Genomic DNA, 21733 nt, shown 5'->3' on the forward strand with positions numbered 1-21733 from the left:
GGAAACCTGATACTTTGTCGTGTGTGTCCCTGTCAAAACGAAATATATATAAAACGTTCTTCTGAGTGGACGCACTTTTTCTGACGATTTTGGATGATGTATACATAATGGATAGAAACTGATCAAAAACCCGTGCTAAAGGTTAAGCAATTTATAATTCCTATATTATCGTCTTTGTTTGCTTTGCTATTCAGATCAGGCATATTGCAAAATCTGACTGAAGAAAGATATAACTACGGAGTGACTATTTCGTTCCAAGGTCAGTGTCCTTCCTTGTGTTAAACAATACAATACGATTCATATAATACATTTGAATTATACGTGTAGCTTAAAACTTTATCTAAAAGAACTGTATTTATTCATTTAATTATACTTTCGCTCACTATTTACAATGTTTTCAAGTGACGAAATTAGATAATTTTGATGCATTGATGAAAAGGAAGGGTATGAAAAATAAGACCGTGTTCGAAAGGTAAAATACAAGGCATGTAATTGGGCCGTTGTTCAATAACTTTATGATATAGTTTGACAATACAACCTATCATTGGGTTAAATGCTGTCTGACGTGTTTCATACCGATTGTTATATCGTTCTTGGCACCCTGATTTTGATTAGGGATTGTTGAAAAGTCACACGTTTTAATGTTGTTGATTTGAGAAAAGTTTTGCGATTTCAAGTTTACTAAAAATTCTTTAGAATTATTCTTTAGAATTTGTTAGAATCCCCATTTGACGTACACCACTTCTGGCAGATGTAGTTGCACAGTAAGTTTCAAGTTTCTACTTCACAGCTGTCCTTAAAGAGCAAAGATAGGGGGTTTGATAAAGCACTTACTGCATCCAGCAATATACCTTTGTTTGTAAGGGTGTTTGTGTAATTTACGAATCCAGTATAAGTACGGTAACTCATAGTCATTCAACGCATTGATCAGTATATGAGATGTATCTAAAACTGAATTATGATTTCGAAGAATTTCATTTTCTGAAAGGGCAGTTGGAATAATATAAGTACGATTACCAACACTGGAATTAATGCCAAGTTCGTTTAAAATACAGTAGTGATAATGGACCTTAAAAACAAAGACAATGTTGGTACAAGCTTTGTGAGCTGGAACCAAAATGTATTGCTCATGTAACCTATTTGATTCTGGTTTACTAAACACAGAAGGATAGATGGTATGTGCTTTTGTGTTAATATCTCTAATGCGGAATTTTGATATTCCTCACACTTTTAATATTTTCTGACAATTTATCAAGTTCTCCTTTTTCATATTTAGCCCATTGTCTGGCATTTACCTGTATGCTTCAGTTCTTACGTTTATGAAAGAATAAACTTTTACAGATCACCATTAGTCAATTGAACTTCACCAGGGCCGCTACATGAACAGCATATTAAACGGACAAAATATACACAGTAAGCAGGTAACCCACAACTACTATTACGACATAGTTCTTAAAGTGTTTTAACGGATTCTCCATATGGCTGATGCATCTAATTCTCCTTCAAATTCATTGTATGTCCTCTAACTGGTCCTTCCACAATTTTTCTTCCATTTCTAATAACTTCAGCATTTTTTTTTTCGCCCTTGTTGATGTAAAACTTATACGCTACCAATTTTGATGCACCAGATGCGCATTTCTTTGGCATATTTTTTCTATAATTATTTTCAGTTGCTTCTGAATATTAAGAAAAAAAACATTGCCTCAACTTTTGTGTAATCTTTATCCCGATATTGCCTAGTCATAAAACGAAATGCTATCCTATCTGCTAGCCTATTTTCCTTAGAAATCCGGAATAGTTTTTCGAAAAAAATCCTTAGAACTAAAATATATTCAGGTTTGGCTAAAATGAATGGATTTATAGTTAAGGTAGTGATTGCAACGGGGTTTATTCGTGAAGTATCTAAATAGAGACTATTTTCGTTTCCGATTCCGGAATACATCACGGGCTTGAGCATCAGTAATGCCAGACGATGGAAACAGAGACTTGTCAGATATAACAAGACGCAAGGTAAAGTGAAAATGTGTTTAAAAAATGCAAGTAAAATAAAAATAAAAATGAAAACCCCTTACGTTTTAATCCTTTTTAAATAATAGTCATAGTTTAAGTATCCGTGATACATGTACTCCCACTCCCCTGTTAATTTTCAGTCTTATTAACGCAAATTTAATTCACAAACCACTATGCCTAAAAACTATAATATATGATGTCATAAATTTCATAACATGTATATAGCATTATATCACATAAATCTAATTAAAATACTGAATATATAATACCTAAGGGAAACTGTTAGACAAAGGAAACACAGGTTACGTAAACGCGTCATTTTGAGCAAATAATATTGATCATTCCTATCATATTTTTCTTAAGTACTCTTAACATAGATTTAAGACACTTTATTTTGCTACAGATATTTCTTTCGTCAAGTTTGAGATCGTCAGCTAAGAGGAAATCGAGGGAGTTTACTAAATATAACGTGGACGATAAGAGAAATCATAAAGTGTGTTTTTTTAAACGGCACTTGCTGTTAATATATTTTTCTCAATTAGTTCAGTTGATTCTTCTGATATGAAAATAAGAAAGTTTTGTTATTGATAATCGGTTGGTTTGGAAGGAAAAAAACCGTCGAAGGTAATACGACGTCACAATGCACAATTTACATCGGCTGGATTATATTCCCCTCGTTGTCAACATACATTTTACAGAGCATGGATATGCAAGTAATTTCAAACAGGAAGTAATAAATACATCTCCAAAGCAACAGTATTATCATTCTATGTGGAATCAATTCAATAATAGACAAAACGTTTTATAGTTTTAATAAATGTATGAGTTAAAATAAATACATTTAATATCATATTTATCGTATTATCACCTGCATTATTTATATAAGGAGAGGAAGATGTAACTACATGTATATAATGCTCATAGCGCCATAGTGAACCTTAAAATCAACATATCAAAATGGATACTTTCAGGAAAAATTCCTACTAGCATATATTAAAACATCTATAAAAATGAAAGGGAATTCATTGGTCACTTATTTACCAAGGGGTGAAAATATGTCTGCTTTGGTGAATGATTGTCCTCTAAAAATAGCGAAAATGCTCATAAGCAGCTGTGCTTCTACTTCATATGAAAGTAAATGGACATCTTAATACATATTATATATCAATTAAGGCTTCAACCTTATTTTGATATAAAATGTGTATCACTCACTTTTTGTATCAATTTTAAACGCCCTTTAAAAAACATGTACCTTTTATTACAGAAAGTCGACAAGCAGGGTTACTATGAAAACCGTAGCGTCACATTCCCCGTGAAAATCATACATGATACTTTCATAAGGAGTTACAGATATTGTCAACTACAAAATATGTAAAAAAAAAATAAGTATATATATATATATATATATATATATATATATAGATTCATTAATTTTCAATGACTCATGCAATCACTACCGTAAGTCTATTATTATTAGTTACCATCAAAAATCGATTTCTGTGATGAAGCAGCAATATCGTTTAATCTATTTACTTAGAAAAGCGCAACTTAAGAAAACATTTTGCGCGCTGAAACGGAAGTCGAATCCACGTCAGGATGCGATACGTCATCGGAAAATGACTCTGACCCTGGTGAATTCGCGAATGGAGAGACTCCGAACTGATTCCCGGTACACGTATAATAGATACGAACTTGAACGGACTGCACCAAGGACTGGATCTTGAAATTGCGGTAATGATGTTTAGATACATTAGTACTACCAATTGTTGTTTAACGTACTTCATTGTGTTTATATCATAATTTCATTATATTTGACACTATACACTATGGAAAAGATAAATATATCAGTAAATTTTAGAGGTATAAATATTGATGTTAACAGGAATAAATTATATTCATGGCTATTATAAACCAAAATAGATATTGTAGTTTTACAAGAAACACACTAAATCGTTCCATAACTACAGCGACTCAGTATTTAGTAAAGGTGTCTCAATTTTATTTAGAGAAAATCTTGATGTTGAAGTTTTGAATGTTAAACGGTCTTTAGGTGGTAGAAAAATTCTCTTAAATGTTGATATAAAGGGTCGTATATTTTCTATTCTTCTTATATATGCTCCCAATATGATATGTAAAAGATGTGATTTATTCAAGAATTTAAAATGTTTTATTTCAAACAATTGTTTAAACGACAACATAATTCTCTGTGGATATTTCAACTGTCAATTAAATGATAAACATGACAAAATTATAGATTCACTTTAGAAATATATTAAATAGTTTTGATTTAATTGGAAAAGAAATTATTCCGATATGTGTGGTCCAACATGATGTGATGCTGACAATAATCAAAAAAGTTGGATAGATTATGTTTTCATTAAGGGTAACTTTTGTCCCAAAATTAGCGGAATCATAATAAGAAAAATTCCAGGCACTCACTCCAAAGGATCTTGAATGGCTGATCATAGATTTTTAAAATTTCACTTTATAATTTCGAACGAAATTAAACGTTCCACACTTACAAGATGAAAAATATAACAAGAGGCCCAGGGGCCTTATAGGTCACCTGAGTATCATGTAACAACCTTCCAATGTTTGAATTAGGTTTGTGTTTAAATATAAGAATTTTACTTTTGGATGGAAGAAACATTGAATAGCTATGTGGTCATGAAGTACATGTGTCATTTTTATGTTCAATCAATAATCCTTTTTAAAAAACCTAGGTCTGAGACATCATAAAGAAAAGGGTTATTTACTCCTTAGATAAAACCAATATACATAATAATTTAATGTCTGTCAAGCAAAGGGTTCTTAAAGTATTGAGTAGTTGTATATATTCCTATTATTCAGTTTACCCTTGTCTTTGTGATTTTATTAGCTACAATGGTCATCTCCGACGAAAGGAACCAGTGCATCAAGTCTGACCTCTGTCGAGCAAAGGGTACTCCAGATATTTTTAAGGGTGTAGATCTTTGCATTTTTAGTTCGATTTTTAACCTTTGATCTGATGACCGCAAAATCAACAGGGCCATTTACTCTACAAGGGAACCAGTGTATCAAGTTTGATGTCTTTCAAGGAAATGGTTCTCAGGATATTGAATGGACAAGATTTGCCAATTTTTTTTTCCAGCACATGCCCTTTGGGCAGGCATGTATACTAATTAGATTAGCTCAAACAAATACTTACATGCCCAGTGATTTATTAATCAATTTTATTAGTTGCCTTTTCCCACCAAAGGAAATCTATTTTTCCACATCTTTAGCTACAATACATCTTCTGTTCTCAATTTCATTACTAATCGTAAATGACAGAAAATTAAAGTTCAAAACTACATTGCGTATGTCCTTAATCGAACTTTTCAGTGTATTTTAATTGTTACCAGTGTTATTTAATTGGCTATTTCATAATGTTACATCTGATGAATAAATTGATCGTTTGAATCAAAAGGAAAGGTACATCGCTAAAGGTTTAAGCCTCTAAATTCACATGCCGTTTGGGCTTGTACTTCAATTTCCACATGCCCGCCTCTACCTTTGTGAGGCCGAGAGCATCGGATATCAGGATAAGTCAAATACTACTGATTAGAGTACTTTAACTCTTGACCACAAAATTGGAGCCAACTCCTTTTCATGAGGTAACAGTGCAATAAGTATGATGTGTAATAAACAGCATTCTCTAGATATATTTAGATATTGAGTAGAAATTTGGTCTACTGACCAACCTACCAACTTAACAACAGGTGCAACTCAATATGACCCCCTCCTCAAGTAATATGCATAAAAAGGGAAATTATTTATTTCAAAACTTTATTTATTACAAACACAATGTTGCAAGATTCAAAAGTTCTATCAAGCTGCTCGACTGTTATGATAGGCAACTAATGCATGAAGTGTATAGTAGGCAACTATATTCCCGGATTGATTTAAAGTAAAAACCTTCCGCAATTAACTTAAAATATATATGTTTATATGTATGCTCATCAGAATCATGCTATTAGTTTGTCTACTTAATACCCAGGGGCAGAGAAGATGATTTTCAAAGAAATAAAATGCATTTTCACTATATAAGATCAATAGGGTCCCGCCCAAACACCAGAACCCCTAACCCTGGGGCCATGAATTTCAGAATTTCAGGAGAGTCATCTATGCTCATCATAACTATGCTATTAGTTTGGCTACCTAATACCCAGTGACATAGAAGAAGATTTTCAAAGAAATATTGCATTTTCACTATATAATCAATCAGCACCACCTTTGCACCAGAACCCCTCTCAATTTATATTTACATTTTTATGGGCCAAAATAGCCATTTTGAAGATGATTTTCACATAACAGAAGATAACACATATATAACAAGATAACAAATATATAACAAGTGCAGAATTGTTTTATTTAATTCCACAAGTGCATGATTGCATACCATGATTTTGTTTTTAATTTACAGATGATTTTAACATGTAATGTCCCTGTATATCAATTAAACAAATATGTACCTCTGGTTTTATGTGTGAATTAGATGACAAAAAATGGAGAGAAAAAATTGGAGCCATAGTCTACTTAAATATAAGTGATAGAGTGTTATTGTATTCATTTTACTAAATTAAAAAACATCCAGGTAAATGTAAAAACAGTATAAATCCACCCAATAATAATAACATGTGAACCAATACCGGAGTTAGATCCGGACATGACATCACGCTACTAGACCCCTACTTTAACAATGAAACGATGAAATATACTCAAAGATTATCAGTAATATCATTGGTTTTTAAAAAGGGAACATAGAATCAACTAAAGAATTATAGACCGATAAGTTTGACAAATACTAACTATAAAATAATTGCCATTATTTTTGCTAAAAGACTGCAAAACTTGTTATCAGGTATAATTAATGAAAACCAAACTGCTTATATAAAAGGACGTTATATTGGGGAGAATGCAAGACTCCTAATAGACATATTTGAATATTGTGAAACTGAAAATTTGGAAAGAATATAACTATTATTAGATTTTGAAAAAGATTCGATTCTGTAGAATGGAATTTTCTTTTTAAAGTGTTGAATAAATTCAATATAAGGAATGATTTTACCAAATGGACTAATATTCTATATACAGAACAAATATTTAAAATGAAAAATAATGTATGGCTTTCTAAAATATGCTCGATGACAAGGGGGGTTAGACAAGGGTGTCCCTATCAACCCTCCTTTTTCTTTTAGTAGCAGAAATCTTAGCGATTAGAATAAAAAACAACAGCATTAACGGTTTTGTGATAAATAATTCTGAAATAAAGAGTATACAGCACGCAGACGATTTAACAGTTGCGGTAAATAATGTAATTTCTATGAAAAATGCCCTAGATGAAATAAATAGATTCTGTGAAAGTGCTGGTTTTAAAATTAATACCAACAAAATTGAATGTATTTTGCTTGGAAGTTTGAAAAATCAGTTTGAAAAACTTTTTGGTATTAGAGTAAAGCGGTCAAATGTCTAGGCATTTTAGGTCACGATAAAGAAGAATGTTACAATAAAAATTGGATGAGAATATATAATGAAATGGAAAAACTGTTTGAATCCTGGAAAAGAAGAAAATTAACACATTTTGGTAAAGCATGCATAATAAATACACTTACCATTTCAAAATTAACATGTGTATCGTTAATTATATGTCTCCCTGATAAAGACTTTATGAAAAAAGTACAACGATTAATCTTTAACTTCATTTGATAGATGTAGAATGCAAATTAAAAGGATAAAAAAGAAAATCAAACGAAACACTCTGATTGGTCTTTTAATAGTTTATATAGTATTCCTTGAATAATTTCTATTTTATTCTACTGTTGCTATATCTACATTAACGTTGTATATGATATTTCTATGACTTCAAAAAATATTTGTGACAACTATTTGAGATATGCTATTATACATATAGGGATATTATGTATTTTCATATCAATTATATATATGCCTTATATGAAATAATAATCATAATAAAATACATTCAAATCCAATGGGCCCCTGGCATCATTGGTGAGAATTATGCAGGAGTATCCGAGGATATTCTATCCCAAATAATATGTATACTTTTTAATAAATGATGAAATTTAAAAAAAAAACAACAAACAAACTTAAGAAAACATTTTAACCACTTTAAGTTTTTTCGATTTCTTTATTACACAGGAGATCCACGTGCTCCATTTGACAAGCAGCTGACGATTGCCGCTTGTGAACTTATCCATGACCTTGCGGTGGAATATGTGTTGAAAACAATTTGAAAAACCCATGTAATTCTGTAGCGTGTGTTAAGACTTTTATATTGTAAATTTTCTATAAAAAACACAAAAAATCTTTGTCTATGTTATTCAATTAACAGGTAAAAGTTAATTGTTTTATGCCCAGGAGGAGTACCGATTGTTAAGCCGTTCTTCTTAAGCCGATCTAGTTCGTCAGTACAACCTCACATTGGGTCAAATGCTGTCTGACGTGTTTCATACCGATTGTTGAGCCGTTTTTGGCACACTGATTTTGATTGCGGATAACTCCGTTAACCTGGTCAGGATATAGGGCTCACGGCGGGTGTGACCGGTCAACAGGGGATGATTACTCATCATAGGCACCTGATCCCACCTCTGGTGTGTCCAGGAGTCCGTGTTTGCCCAACTATCTATTTTGTATTGCTTATAGGAGTTATGAAATTGATCACTGTTCGTTATCTTCACCTTGCATTCAACTGATCAGATCATGTTCTATGAACTGTGTATTTTAGTCTCATGGAATTAAAATTCCGTGAATACCAGAAATTAAACAAACCAACGTCATTCAATGCAGAGTTCTCAACTGATTCGATACGTAAGAGCTTTTATGTGTATTATCAAGTTTTGAATCGGGGCAGGCTACCGTCAAATAAGTTCATGTTTCAGGGGTTTCAAGTTTCGTTTAAAGTCAGCATATTGCAAATTCTATGGTCGTTATAATTATCTACTTTTTCCTGATAACCCATCATTGGGTAAAATGCTGTTTAACGTGTTTCATACCAATTGTTGGGCTGTTTATTCCGTTTACCTGATCAGGATGTGGGGCTCACAGTGGGTGTGACCAGTCGACAGGGGATTCTTACTTCTACTAAGCTCTGGTATGTTAGGGGATACGTGTTTGGCCAACGCTTTATTTTGTATTCCTTGTATACTTTCATACATGTGGAAATAACACACTATCATTTGTTAATGTAAACAAACAGGACGTATACAAAATGATCGAGAGTCTTGTAACTATCATTGTCATCAATAAATTTACAAAAGCTGGGATCTTAGTACTTTATATAGTATGGCATAAGATATAATCCTCATTCACCTTATATCATTTCCTAAGATTCAAAAGCAACTTACAAAATTTTAAAAGTAATCTTTCTATGATATCAAAATTAATAAATTCGCAATTTCACAATCCGTACAATATATTCTTTTCACTAGTTTATCAAATAGGCCAAATTGCCATTTTACAGTCAAATTAAATTAACGACGTTACGAAAAACATACATTATTTTAGTCCCCTTCTCTAACTTGTATTTTTTGCTATGTAAATTCAAAATATTGTTTTACATATCCTTATTTTTGTTAATCCATATCAAGTTTCTCTGGTGTAACCTTCCTCATTAATTGCATATTAGACGGAACTGAAGTTTACTTTATCCACGTTCGTCTACCTCATTCTTATTCATTTACTATATTTTTATTGATTGATTTGCGAAAGATCAATTCAGAAATAGTTTAGTGATAAATGACATTACCATGTATTACAACCGGGAATGCTAATCTGTTTAAACATTGATAAATAAAAGCGTAACAAAACGTACATGTGTAAACAATTTCTATGTTCCCATAATTTTGCCAGGCATTAGCATAATATGTATATGTTCTGAGAGCAGGGAATATCTGCTGTTCAAAAATATTAAAATATTGCATTCAACGGGAAAATTTTAAAAAAGCATATCGAGGGGGAAAATAACCTTGCAAAAATGAGTTGCGTCATATTTAGACAAAGACATCTTTCGCTTTAAATGCTTTTTAAAAATGTAATGACTTCATTTATTTAAGGTGGTTTGATCCTCATGTGACTTATCAATATTTGGGCCTCCGTGGCCGAGTAGTTTGAGCATTGCGCTCAAAATCACACGGCCTCTCACCTCTGTCGGTGCGGGTTCGAATCCCGCTCGCGCCGGTAAGTGAGAAAGTTTCCCAGTTTACTTTCGGAAGGTCGGTGGTCTCTTCCTAGGTACATTGTACCTGGATTCTCTCTTCCCCCAATAAAAACTGGGCGCCACCATATAACTGAAAAAATTTTGAGTGTGGCAGAAAACATCAAAACTTATCAATATTAATGGTTGAAAATGGAAAAACTGTATTGATTTCAATTCAATATAGATATATTTAATTAATAACCAAAGAAAATGTGTATATTGCCACATTTTTGAAGATGTCAGCATGCAAAAACAAAAGCATATGTTAACATAAGAAAATCACACATTTTCGTTATACAGAATAATTAAAATTTAAAAAAAAATATTGTAAAAAATCTTGTTAAATATAAAATATTTCAGAAGTCTCAATAAAGTATCGCGAGACCATCGACAACATAAAAGTGCACCTGAATATCTTAAAGTATCGCAAGAAGTTAGAGAACACAAAGTGTCGCGGATACCTTAAAGCAATACAAGCTACATATGTATAACTGACGGCAAATAAATTGAAAAATAAAAGAAGTAGCATTTAAATTATATGTGATTGAATACATATAACTTAATAAAATCGGAGTGAATCTGACGCATTAAACCCATCAAATCAACAGAAAATGTCGATTCCTGAACCATTGTCATCCTGGCAGTAATTTCTAAGCTACATATGAAAAAGAAATGAGATGTTTCAAAATATTGAATTCCCTTTTCATTGAGTTCTTTATGAAGTACATTATGCGAGAGTTTTTCTTTGTTTTTGACAGATAATTTTTGTAAAAAAAAAACAAAAAACATTTTCATGAAAGTGTTAAGAATACTGTTGTATATAACCAGTTTGTATGACTTTTTATAATGCTGTTTAAGGGAGATGTATATCTTGAATTTGCCATCTTATTTATCCTCAATACCCCTTTGCTTGTCGTAAGAGGCGACTAAATGGGGCGGTCCTTCGAATGAGACCGCAAGAACCGAGGTCCCATGTCACAGCAGGTGTGGCACGATAAAGAACCCTCCCTGCTCAATGGCCATAAGCGCCGAGCATAGGTCCAAATTTTGCAGCCCTTCACCGGCAATGGTGTCATCTCCATATGAGTGAAAGATTCTAGAGAGGGACGTTAAACATTATTCAATCAATCATATCTCCAAAAGTGCACCGATCTGTTTTTTATTTGATAAATGATAAGTTGTAACTTTAAAAAATGAAATTAAATAGACATTTTTTAAATGCTTTTATCAGATGATAATGCAAGTGTGGAGTTACCTTTATTCAAAATCCTAGCTGTCCAGCCATGTCTTACAAGGTGAATTTGACATTCTTTAAATTTAGAATGCACCACGAACTGCGCCAGAGTTTCAAATATTAATAATTCAGAACACATGACGTCTACTGGTGAAAGTTAATAGTAACCATGAACACTACTTAATGACCGAGTAAATACATGTACCTCGGTTATATACGATAAACACTGATAACACCGCATCACTTCTTCCTTGTTCTGATTTGTCAATGAGATATATCACATCACCACGTGGGTATACCCGTTCATGCAATGTTGACAGCCTGTACTGTGAAGGCGGGGTTACTGTAATGTCTACATATTATATTCACTTTAACAAGCGTATCACGTGTGTTATTGTCTTCGAAATCAATACTTTTTAACACTCTTTATGTGCTGATGATAGTCAATGGAAGTTGTATAATTTGGTCGGGAATTCACACTTTCTCATGCGTGGATATAATATAGACTAATTAGAATGCGGTGCTCTTCTCCTGTTTTTGTTTTGTCACTAAAATTACATGCATCACATTATAACATTCGTGCACTGCTGCTGAGAAGTCGGATTTACTGTAATACCAATATATGTTAAGGCATCAATATGTGCTAAGACAAATTCAAGCTGTACACTAACGTGAAAAGTTGCGCATGCTTTTATATCACGACCCTCTTCGTGTTTGCTGTGCACTTCATCACGACATTGATATTGAAGACGACTCCTTAGTCTAAAATAATGCAGTGGAAAATAATGTGCAAAATCGAATTAATATTTTAAACACATTTGTTTCACACTGCGCGGGGTTTGAAATGTAGCTGTATATTCGTCACATATCATAACTTGACGATGGAGTTATTGTTCATTGCAAAACATAATCCCTGAGAAAAGAAAAAAAAAACTTACGTGATATTTCATTAAAATATTTCTTTAAAAAACATCCTTTTTCATATTTTGTTTATATGTTTATTTGTTTATATGCTTAGGTAATAATAATTTGTCTCGATATCATGGATACCCCGGTAGTCTCATAGAATGTGCAACTGACAGATGTTACACTACAAATGTACTATCCAAGAAAATCGATAATACGTGTATTGTACACTCGTTTGACGCCTATAGTATGGTAAATGTACGTGTGCTATCAGCGTTAAAACAAATTATTATGAAATTACAATGTTTATACGTATTTCCTACTCCGACGACCCCTCAGTCTAGTCGCCTAGTGAAAGATAATTCCATACATCTTCAACAATTATTACGCAGATGTGTTTCTTATCCCCATATCCGTTTAAAGAGTGTTCAATTCATTATTCAAAAAAGACATTCTACTTTCACCACTTGCATCATTTTAGTTATCCGTTGACTACACTAGTTTTATTCATTTAATTACGAAACATCAATGCAGAAACGTTTGTAAATCATTAAAATAAACATGCATTGTGTGGCTTCGTCCAGTGTTATAACTACACAATCAATGTACCGTAAAATGTATTCAGTATCGAACAATATTGTGTAAAATAAACACATCGGAAATGAGGAATTTTGAGGAGCTGAGTTCAATAAATGTGTTTGAGGCCACGGTTATCCAGTAATTTCATATCGCCCATTTTCAAAATGAAATTTCACACACATTCAACAAAACGAAACCCTGCAAACAACAGAGTTGGGAGCATGTGCTTAGGATGACCAATCAAGCCCTATAACAAGTTCACAGAGCTTATGGTGGGTGTGACCGGTCAACGGTGCATGCTCCTCATCTCACTTTTGGTGTGTCAAGGGTTCATGTTTGTCCATATTCTTGATTTTTATTCTTTGAAGGAGTCATAGGACCTATCACCATTCGATATTTTCACAAATAGGATCAGGTACCAGGAATGAGTAAACGAACAATGGTCAATTTGCTAACTCCTATAAGCAATACAAAATAGATAGTTGGGAAAACACGGACCCCTGAACACACCAGGGGTGGGATCAGGTACCTAGGAGGAGTAAGCATCCCCTGTCGACCGATCACAGACCCGGAAAACTCTATGGTGTTTGAGTTCACACAGATACAAGTCATAAACATTTATAACTCATTCAAATTGTTGTAGGTTTATTAATTTGGTGGGGTTTTTTTAAACAGAACACCGATTTTTAAAACGAGTGCCCATGATAATCAAAATTTGATTAAAAATTATGAAAATCTTGTCCAAGAACTAAAATATCTTATCTAAAAACACCACTTTTTAATGTTTTGTCTTATATTTTGAGAAAATGAATTGCAATTTTTGTATAATTTTTGAAACCGGCAAAACTGCTAGAATTTTCCTACTCTGCATTCAATCAATTTTGACCTATTCGAAGTGCAAAAAGTCGAAGGGTTTATTGTACAGTATGACACCTTTAACAAATGTATATTAGTATAGATATGGTGATGTACATGTTGTATTTATTTCATGAATGATTTGTACGTTAATAATAATAGACTGAAGTGGTTGATGGAAATAAATCAAAAGTAGATTACAAGTGCTGATAGGTCGAGTCTACCACTTTGTAGCCCAATGAAAGGTGAAGACAACGAAGAGTGATCAATCTCATAATTTAATACCAAGGACCACGATCTCTAGGTTTGCTCTATTTCTATACTTCCATTATTTTGTATTGCCTATATGAGTTATGGGATTGATCACTCTTCGCTATCTTCAACTTTCATCCTTATAACGACCATAAAGTTTAAGAGATACTGACTTTAAACGAGACTGGACAAATCCCTGTAACAGAAACTTTCACATTGTGTAGAGTTTAAAAACATACATCCACATTAATTGCCAACACTAAATGGCCAAGTTTCAACTTTTTTAATCTTAATATTTATAAAAATAAAGATGGTTTACTGTTATTGATAGCATATATTAAGATAAATGGAGGAAAAACATTAAAAACATACAATAAGAAGAATTGTCACTAAATACATCAGTATATCTAGTGCGGCTGTTGTAAAGTAATTCTTGTTATAAAATGATATACAATAATGGAACATATGTAGCTCTCCTAAAATGTTATATATATGCACAGATAACGACAAATTGTACTAGATTTCGGTTGAGCATCACTTAAGAGATATTTTTTGTCGAACTGCAAATCTGGTGCATCAAAATTGATACCGTATAAATTTAACATGATGACCCCTGGATCGAGGCCTCTGCTGGTGAACTGTCAGTCCCCGACGGTTTCTACAGCTCTTTAGCTAAGTACTTCATTACTAGCTTGAAAATACGGATGTATTTTTAATTGCTGTGATAAAATTTAGAAATTCATTTCAAAATTAAGGATTATCTCCCTCATGCATAGCTCTTATCCTTAGACGAATTTGACTCCAGTTTGTTTGGCACCCTGTTTTTTTCCTTAAATAGCTCTTACAAGTTCCGTGTTATTTCGGATTTCAAGCATATTGGTTGAGCATCACTGAAGAGACATTATTTGTCGAAATGCGCATCTGGTGCATCAAAATAGGTACCGTACAAGTTTTACATTCAAAAGGCATTCATGGTTTAGATATTGAACGTTGTATCACAGACTCACAAGATCCCAGTGGAAAAATATCTCCAAAACGTGAAATCAATTATCTGAAGAAAAAAAAACAAGGTTTAAATATTGAACTAGATTTCCCCCACGGTTTGAAGAAGTTATCAACGTTATCTTACAGGTGTTCCGCATTTTCTGTACTATGGCAGTAATAAAGGATGTAAATAGCTGGAGAGGGTCAACCAGAGTAAATATTAAAGATGTATCATTGGAAAAGAAATCGATAACGCCCCAACCGGGGTTAATGTGCCTGGGGTAAAGTATAAAGATTCATAAAAAGGTGGTAATATTACATTATTATTAGAAATTATTTAAGAATATAACACAAGAGGATTACGGAATGGAAACTCGATTAAAAGATTGATATTTTAGCGATCATTTTGACAGTTTGTGATCACCCCAGCACAACATGCGGTATTCTTGTTGTCAGTGAGTGATCATGGATAAATTGTGGTCAAAATTATAGATAAAGATTATTCTGTAAAATCTAAAAGGATAACTGCAAGAAACATGTTGCTTTACTTCAATTCATTGTATTTGAAAGTTTAAAATCAATTCATGCATACTAAAAGTCAAAATGAATCAGGGATAAGATGATTCTGAAATGAACAACCAGTTCTGAAGCTGCAAACTGTCTCAATGTTTCCCGGATGTATTCATACGTATTCTTAGTTTCGAGTCACCCATCCTTTCGTTAAACACATGATTGGTCTTCTCATTTTGAGCGATAGTGAAGCGTGACTTCCAATCGTCCACCATCCCTGATAACAAAACAAACCTTACAAATACACCATTGAACACAAGAAACAGCTGTAGTATTTAAAAAGTATGATGTTCCTCAATTGGTAGTGATATATGATAAAACCAGAAATCACAATGTCTTCTATTAAGTTACACATCATACGTCAAAGGTACTGGCGACAATATTGATTCATGGACTAGATAGAGAAAAGGGAGCATTGAGGGATTTTGCACATTAAGTCATGCACGTTAAGTCATATATGACAGGGCATGATTACTCCCCCTAGGTACCTGATCCCACCTCGGGTATGTCCAGTTGACCGTGTTTGTCCAACTCTGTATTTTGTATTGCTTGTGAGAGTTATTAGATTGACAACTGTTCGTTATCTTCACCTTTCATGTATGTTTACTATTTGAAAAGTGATCTGCTGGGGTTATTGCGAAAGAAAGGAATAAGATAGGGGACAAAATGTCATCCAAACAGTGTATCCGTGCATGTTTTCCATTTGCAACTAACAGATGAACCATTAAATGAGCATATAACCCCCAAGAACGATATCGCATTATCTTACCAGTAGACAATGCCAATGTAAGGTTCTTTGGGTTGATCGTATATACAGAGACGACCATCAGAGCTACCAGCACGAAACAAGAATTCTTCCATAAAAAGAGGAATAGTGACCATCTCTGTAAACTGTGTCATGTGCTATCAATTAAACCTATTCTGTAGCACTGGAACAAAACACGGAGTTTGCTGATGGGTCCTACAGTCAGAGCTGAGGACTGCTAACAATAGACGTAATTTAATGCGGGAACACCATGACTGTGGATGATTTCCCCCAGAATTTATTTCAGTAAATAACTCCATAAAATACATTCATAACGTACATCGCAAAACGTCTAGCAATAAGATTTTGTGAGAGGTATTTACATGCTTAACTGAAAATTCATGCAATCTAACCGAGTATTCATAAAATGCAAAATAGTCTACCACAATCGATAAAATGATTCGGATCGCATTAAAGTGTAACAATCTAAATATCTACACCTCTTGAAAGCATAACAAATTTAATAATGTTTTAGAATATTTTAGTGTATTTCATCTATTGTGACTGAAGATTGACCGTATGACTCCCCGTCCATTGAGTTTAGATAAATCACTCCTTATGAAACAAGAAAAAACAACAAAAACGTGTCATCATCAAGAAGATCATGTTTGAAGCAGTTTTATATTTGCGGAATATAGGTGCAATTTATACCTACTGGAATATATGGTACTATGATTTGCTCTTCCATAGGCTGCCAAATGTAAGGACAAGTATCGATAGTTGTTTTTAAACATTTAAAAAAGTAAACAGTTACCTTTCCTATAAATGTACTCATCATCAGTTCCCATTTTTCTTTTCTGCACTTCATCAAAAGAACATTTTTCATAGACATCTTGCAGAAATTTACTGCTGTGTGGAATTCCAAGGAAGTCAGAGAGGCTCCTCATCGTTTGTAATCCATTCTAATAAAAGAAAAATCACATCAAATTGAAATAACAACAGAGTTTGACATGGCACACGATAACAATTCAGAAGCATGTGTATAATCAGTATACATACAATTTTCAGTTCCTCGTAATAAAGAATCAGTATGTTTTCGGGGTTTACCAGTGCTGCTTTCTCCCACTCAAGCTCTCTGTCGAACCAACTTCCATAACAAATTTCTACGTAAAATTTAAAGCAGGGAATTATCAATTCTCTTGACATTTCTTTTTGTAATAATTCTATAAAAATCACACAGGTTTTAATAGGTTATAAAACTTACTGTAAATTCATGAGAACTACTATAAACTTATCTTCTGACGTAAATCGAAGATTGTAACGTCACATCTGTTTACAATTAATAAGTGACGTAAACACTTCGTCTGCTATAGAAAATGAAAACGATCTGCTTTACATGTCAATAATCTCTGAGGAGCATAAACCACGATTGTCATTCAGTCAACTGTAACTATAATGCAATCAAAATACATGTGTATCGTATAAATTGTATTTTAGCGAGACACAAACTTAACGATTTTCCCATTTAATCGTCTCCAATTTTAGCCACCTCAACACTCTCGCAAATAATGCCAAAATTAAATCCCCACTTGAAATGCTGTTTATATGGTATTACTTCTACAGCATCATCAGACTTTGTATAGAAAATGTGATAAAGCTCCTTACACTGTCAGAAAACGTTTGTTGCTATTGATTTTGAAAAGGAAAAATGATGAATAGCAGATAGTGTTTGAACATATCCATAACATTATCAATTATGTATATTCGTAGATTGCAATGAAATCTAAGAGAAAGGTGATGAATCATCACATTACGACTCCGATAAAAGGTGAAAACTTGATTTTTTTTTATATTAGAATTACATTTTATTTAACATATATATACATATAATGTTGAATGTCTACAAGGAAGGAGAAGATAACGAACAGCAATCAATCTCATAATTGCGATAAGTAATACAAAATAGAGAGTTGGGCAAACACGGACCCCTGGATATACCAGAGGTAGGATCAGGTGTCCAGCCAAAGTGGACAATAAAGGAAAATAAACGTACCTCCATGTAGGAAATCATCCAGAAATTCAGACCATTCAGGACACACATAATCCTTGACGGTTGGGTCTATGTTGAAATGATAAAAGGCGGACACTGCAATGTCTTTTGGGTTCCGTATGATATGGATCATCTTTCCGCGGTTTGTAATGTGTTCTTTTGGCAGACATTGATATGGAAGATGAGATGTCATAACTCTTGGGGAAGGCATAACCTGCAGGTCCATCAGATCCGGCATGAACTCCAGAAACGTGTAATTCAATCTATGGTCAAAATCCAGCATGGAGTTCAGAAGACGAGGTACAATTTCATTCATCCAGTGGTTGCCTTGATGAAGAAGTGCACATATTCTTATTACCATTGTCAATATTCATAGGAATTGCAAAGATAACGAACAGTTATCAATCTTGTGACTCCTATAGAGAGTTGGTAAAACGCGGACCCCTGAATATACCAGAGTGGGATCAAATTCGTAGGATGAATAAGCATTCCCTGTTGACCGGTCACACCCACCGTGAACCCTATATCTTGATCATATATATCATATATCTTGATCATATTAATCTCCTATCTTGATATAGCAATATTCCATTATCATCTGCATGTGTGTTTTCTGTATCTCAATTATTTCTATAGGCAAAAGCATGTTCTACATATTATCAATTTTTAAAATTAAGGCGGCATACTGACAAATATTTTGATGTTACGATTGTTGTAATAATCTCGTTTGAAGTCAGCACTTCACAAAATATATGGTCATTTTAATGATCGACATTACAAATACAACTTCTTATTAGGTCGAATGTTATCTGTTCCATTTGTGAGGTTGTTCTTTACATGCTGACTTTAGCAACTTGTACCTGATAATTGTACAGTACTCAAGGAGGATATGACCGTTCAACAGGAGATGCATAAGCTTCTGACACTTTATTGCACCTTTGGTGTCTCCAGGGATATGCGTTTGCCCTGTTGTGAATTTTGGAGGCCTTATAGGAAATCATATTTATTAAATAACTATCTCATTTGAATACATGTACGTAGGGAAGAAAGACTTTTCAATTTCAAACTTTTTAAGGTTTTGATGACCGAAAAACTTAATACCAGTGTTTATATTACTCCAAGGACTGTATTCGTATATAGAAACATATATGTGTTTTATAAAAGGTGGCGTTATTTTCTCAGATCTATGTAGTCCTCTTTTGTCTTCGGTTGTTTTCCGGAATCAGTCGGACATTTATCGATTGGGCAGGGTTTAGAGATATTTGTCAAACAAAGAAAAAATATGACAGGCTAATTTTTCCACAGTTTAGTACATTAATTCCAGATATTTGGAAATCATTAAAATCATCGCAATCTTCATTGAAACTTAAATACAAAATTTAATTAGATAATGTTTGTATTGGTGCATACTGAATGGAGTTATGGTGTTATGGTTATAAAATACAATTTTGGAATTATTAAGAAGACGGTTGTTGTTGGTATTTGTTTAACAATTATCCGTCGTGAAAGACGAGGTCCATAAAAAGAGGTTTTGTGGAACAATTTGATGGCACTACCTCTCTATTTTGTCGTGCTAGTAATTAACGCCGTCGAGTACATACATTGGTGAAGATATCCATAGTACGATGTCTAGATTGATCATCTGTGTCTAAACCACAAAATCTATTTTGAATAAACATTTTCACAATTCTACATTTGACGGAATAGATGAAAAAGTGACGAAAACGAACAGTGACCAATCTCATATATGTGACACCTGTGGAATACCGGATACAGTCCCTGAAATGTTCGATTTTTCCACTTGAACAGTGATTGGACGCTAAACACACGATTAACGAATGTACAGCGAACGATGAGTGAATGGTATGTGAACGGCGAACGTAACTTGGTGAAAGGTTGGTGAACGGTGAACAGAACGCAAACGTATACATGATGAAACACAATGCATGTGAAGTACATTGCCTGATTAACACTGTCGAAAAACGATGTTGTACATGTATGGGACAATACGAAATTCCCGAGATAGCCGCTCTTATCTGATGTAGGTACATTCAGTGCTATATTGAATGCTTGGATGGGTACAAGATGTATAGTATATTATAGATTGGGTATATGAATAAGGATGAGAATTATGATAGCGTGAAGTTTGTTCATACCCAGCCGGTGGTATACATTAAAGTGACCATATCAAGGATAATTTGTTTGAATCGGGCCATTAAATTCAACCGAAAAAATCATTTATAATCTCCTTGACACGCTTGATTCGTTTAAGAAAGAAAGATGGTGATGTTAGATTTCTGTTTAAATTATTTCATTCTCAAATACTCAAGCACTTATCATATTTGTGTTTCCATGAAATACAGGTAGTTGCATGACAGCTGATAATCATCTCTCAGTTAAAAGATACAAACATTTGCAGCCACTGCGAGTGTCCGAAAAAAAATTGCGCCTTGTCGTAAATGGGTTTAAAACTAAAGGAACAAAAATATTGGGCAACTCCGAAACTGCATTTGATAACACCATATCTCTATTCAATATGCATTAATATATAATTCTGAGAAAATTATTTCACTTTCAATGAGATACTAAGTTGAAGAATACAGACCGGTATTTTGTTTTGTAAGAAAAAAATAATTAAATCTTATTTGTAAATGTTCTACATTCTTGTCGTAAAAATTGTACTATCCATAAGATATAATGAGAAAGAGAGAGAAAAAATCTATTATAATGACAGGTTCAATTTATTCATGTTTGATAAAATCATGAGTTACCTGATTTTGGATAGGAACTAATGAGAACATCGTCTTTTCTCATGGGTAAATTCTCAATATCCAATAATCGCTTTCGGGCATCAGCTAAAAGGGGCGAAAATCCCGGTAAAACCAGTCCATCTACGCGTAATTTTTCCTTCGTCGCCATGGTATACAAGCTGGAAGTTAAAGTTCCTTATGCTACCTGATAATAATTGTGCCGTATGGTATTGCACACGTAAGTGCTCCATTAACCAGGGGAGGATTTAATGGATGTTTTGATATACAATCAATATCTAAACGTATATCCCTGATTCGTTAAGTTTATATTTTCTAATCTATTCTTTTTTAAGTACGCGTTTTTAAAACAAAAATACGCACTTGCATATACGCACACGAACAAACCAAAACGAATGTGCGCACACGTACAAAAATACGCACAGATATCCACACGTACAAAGAAATATACGTACATACATGTATACAAACAAACAAAAATACGCATCTATACGCACACGTACTAACAAAAATATGCACATATATGCACACGTACAAACAATCC

At 33.4% G+C, this 21733-nt stretch overlaps 1 protein-coding gene and 1 long non-coding RNA gene across 2 annotated transcripts; one reads left to right on the forward strand and one right to left on the reverse strand.

Moving 5' to 3' along the window:
• Positions 1 to 97: 97 nt before the first annotated feature.
• LOC130053320 (uncharacterized) lies at positions 98 to 8344 on the forward strand. Its single transcript, XR_008801868.1, has 4 exons — positions 98 to 259; positions 1342 to 1421; positions 4889 to 4951; positions 8191 to 8344. It is a non-coding gene; the product is annotated as an uncharacterized LOC130053320 (long non-coding RNA).
• Positions 8345 to 15674: 7330 nt separating this feature from the next.
• LOC125673108 (sulfotransferase 2A8-like) lies at positions 15675 to 21340 on the reverse strand. Its single transcript, XM_048909434.2, has 5 exons — positions 21193 to 21340; positions 18425 to 18748; positions 17431 to 17534; positions 17186 to 17333; positions 15675 to 15843 (listed from the first exon to the last, which is right to left on the reverse strand). The coding sequence occupies exons 1-5, from the start codon at positions 21338 to 21340 to the stop codon at positions 15719 to 15721; spliced, it is 849 nt and encodes a 282-aa protein (XP_048765391.2). The 3' UTR covers positions 15675 to 15718.
• Between the last annotated feature and the right edge of the window lie 393 nt (positions 21341 to 21733).

This window comes from Ostrea edulis, chromosome 3, assembly GCF_947568905.1.
Source record: "Ostrea edulis chromosome 3, xbOstEdul1.1, whole genome shotgun sequence".
Lineage (NCBI taxonomy): Eukaryota > Metazoa > Mollusca > Bivalvia > Ostreida > Ostreidae > Ostrea > Ostrea edulis.

Coding starts and splice junctions, on each gene's coding strand:
- LOC125673108 (XM_048909434.2), bottom strand. CDS start 21,340: ATGGCGACGAAGGAAAAATTACGCGTAGATGGACTGGTTTTACCGGGA. Junction 18,749..21,192: donor TAGTTCCTATCCAAAATCAG/GTAACTCATGAT, acceptor TTCTTCATCAAG/GCAACCACTGGATGAATGAA. Junction 17,334..17,430: donor ATTACGAGGAACTGAAAATT/GTATGTATACTG, acceptor TTCTTTTATTAG/AATGGATTACAAACGATGAG.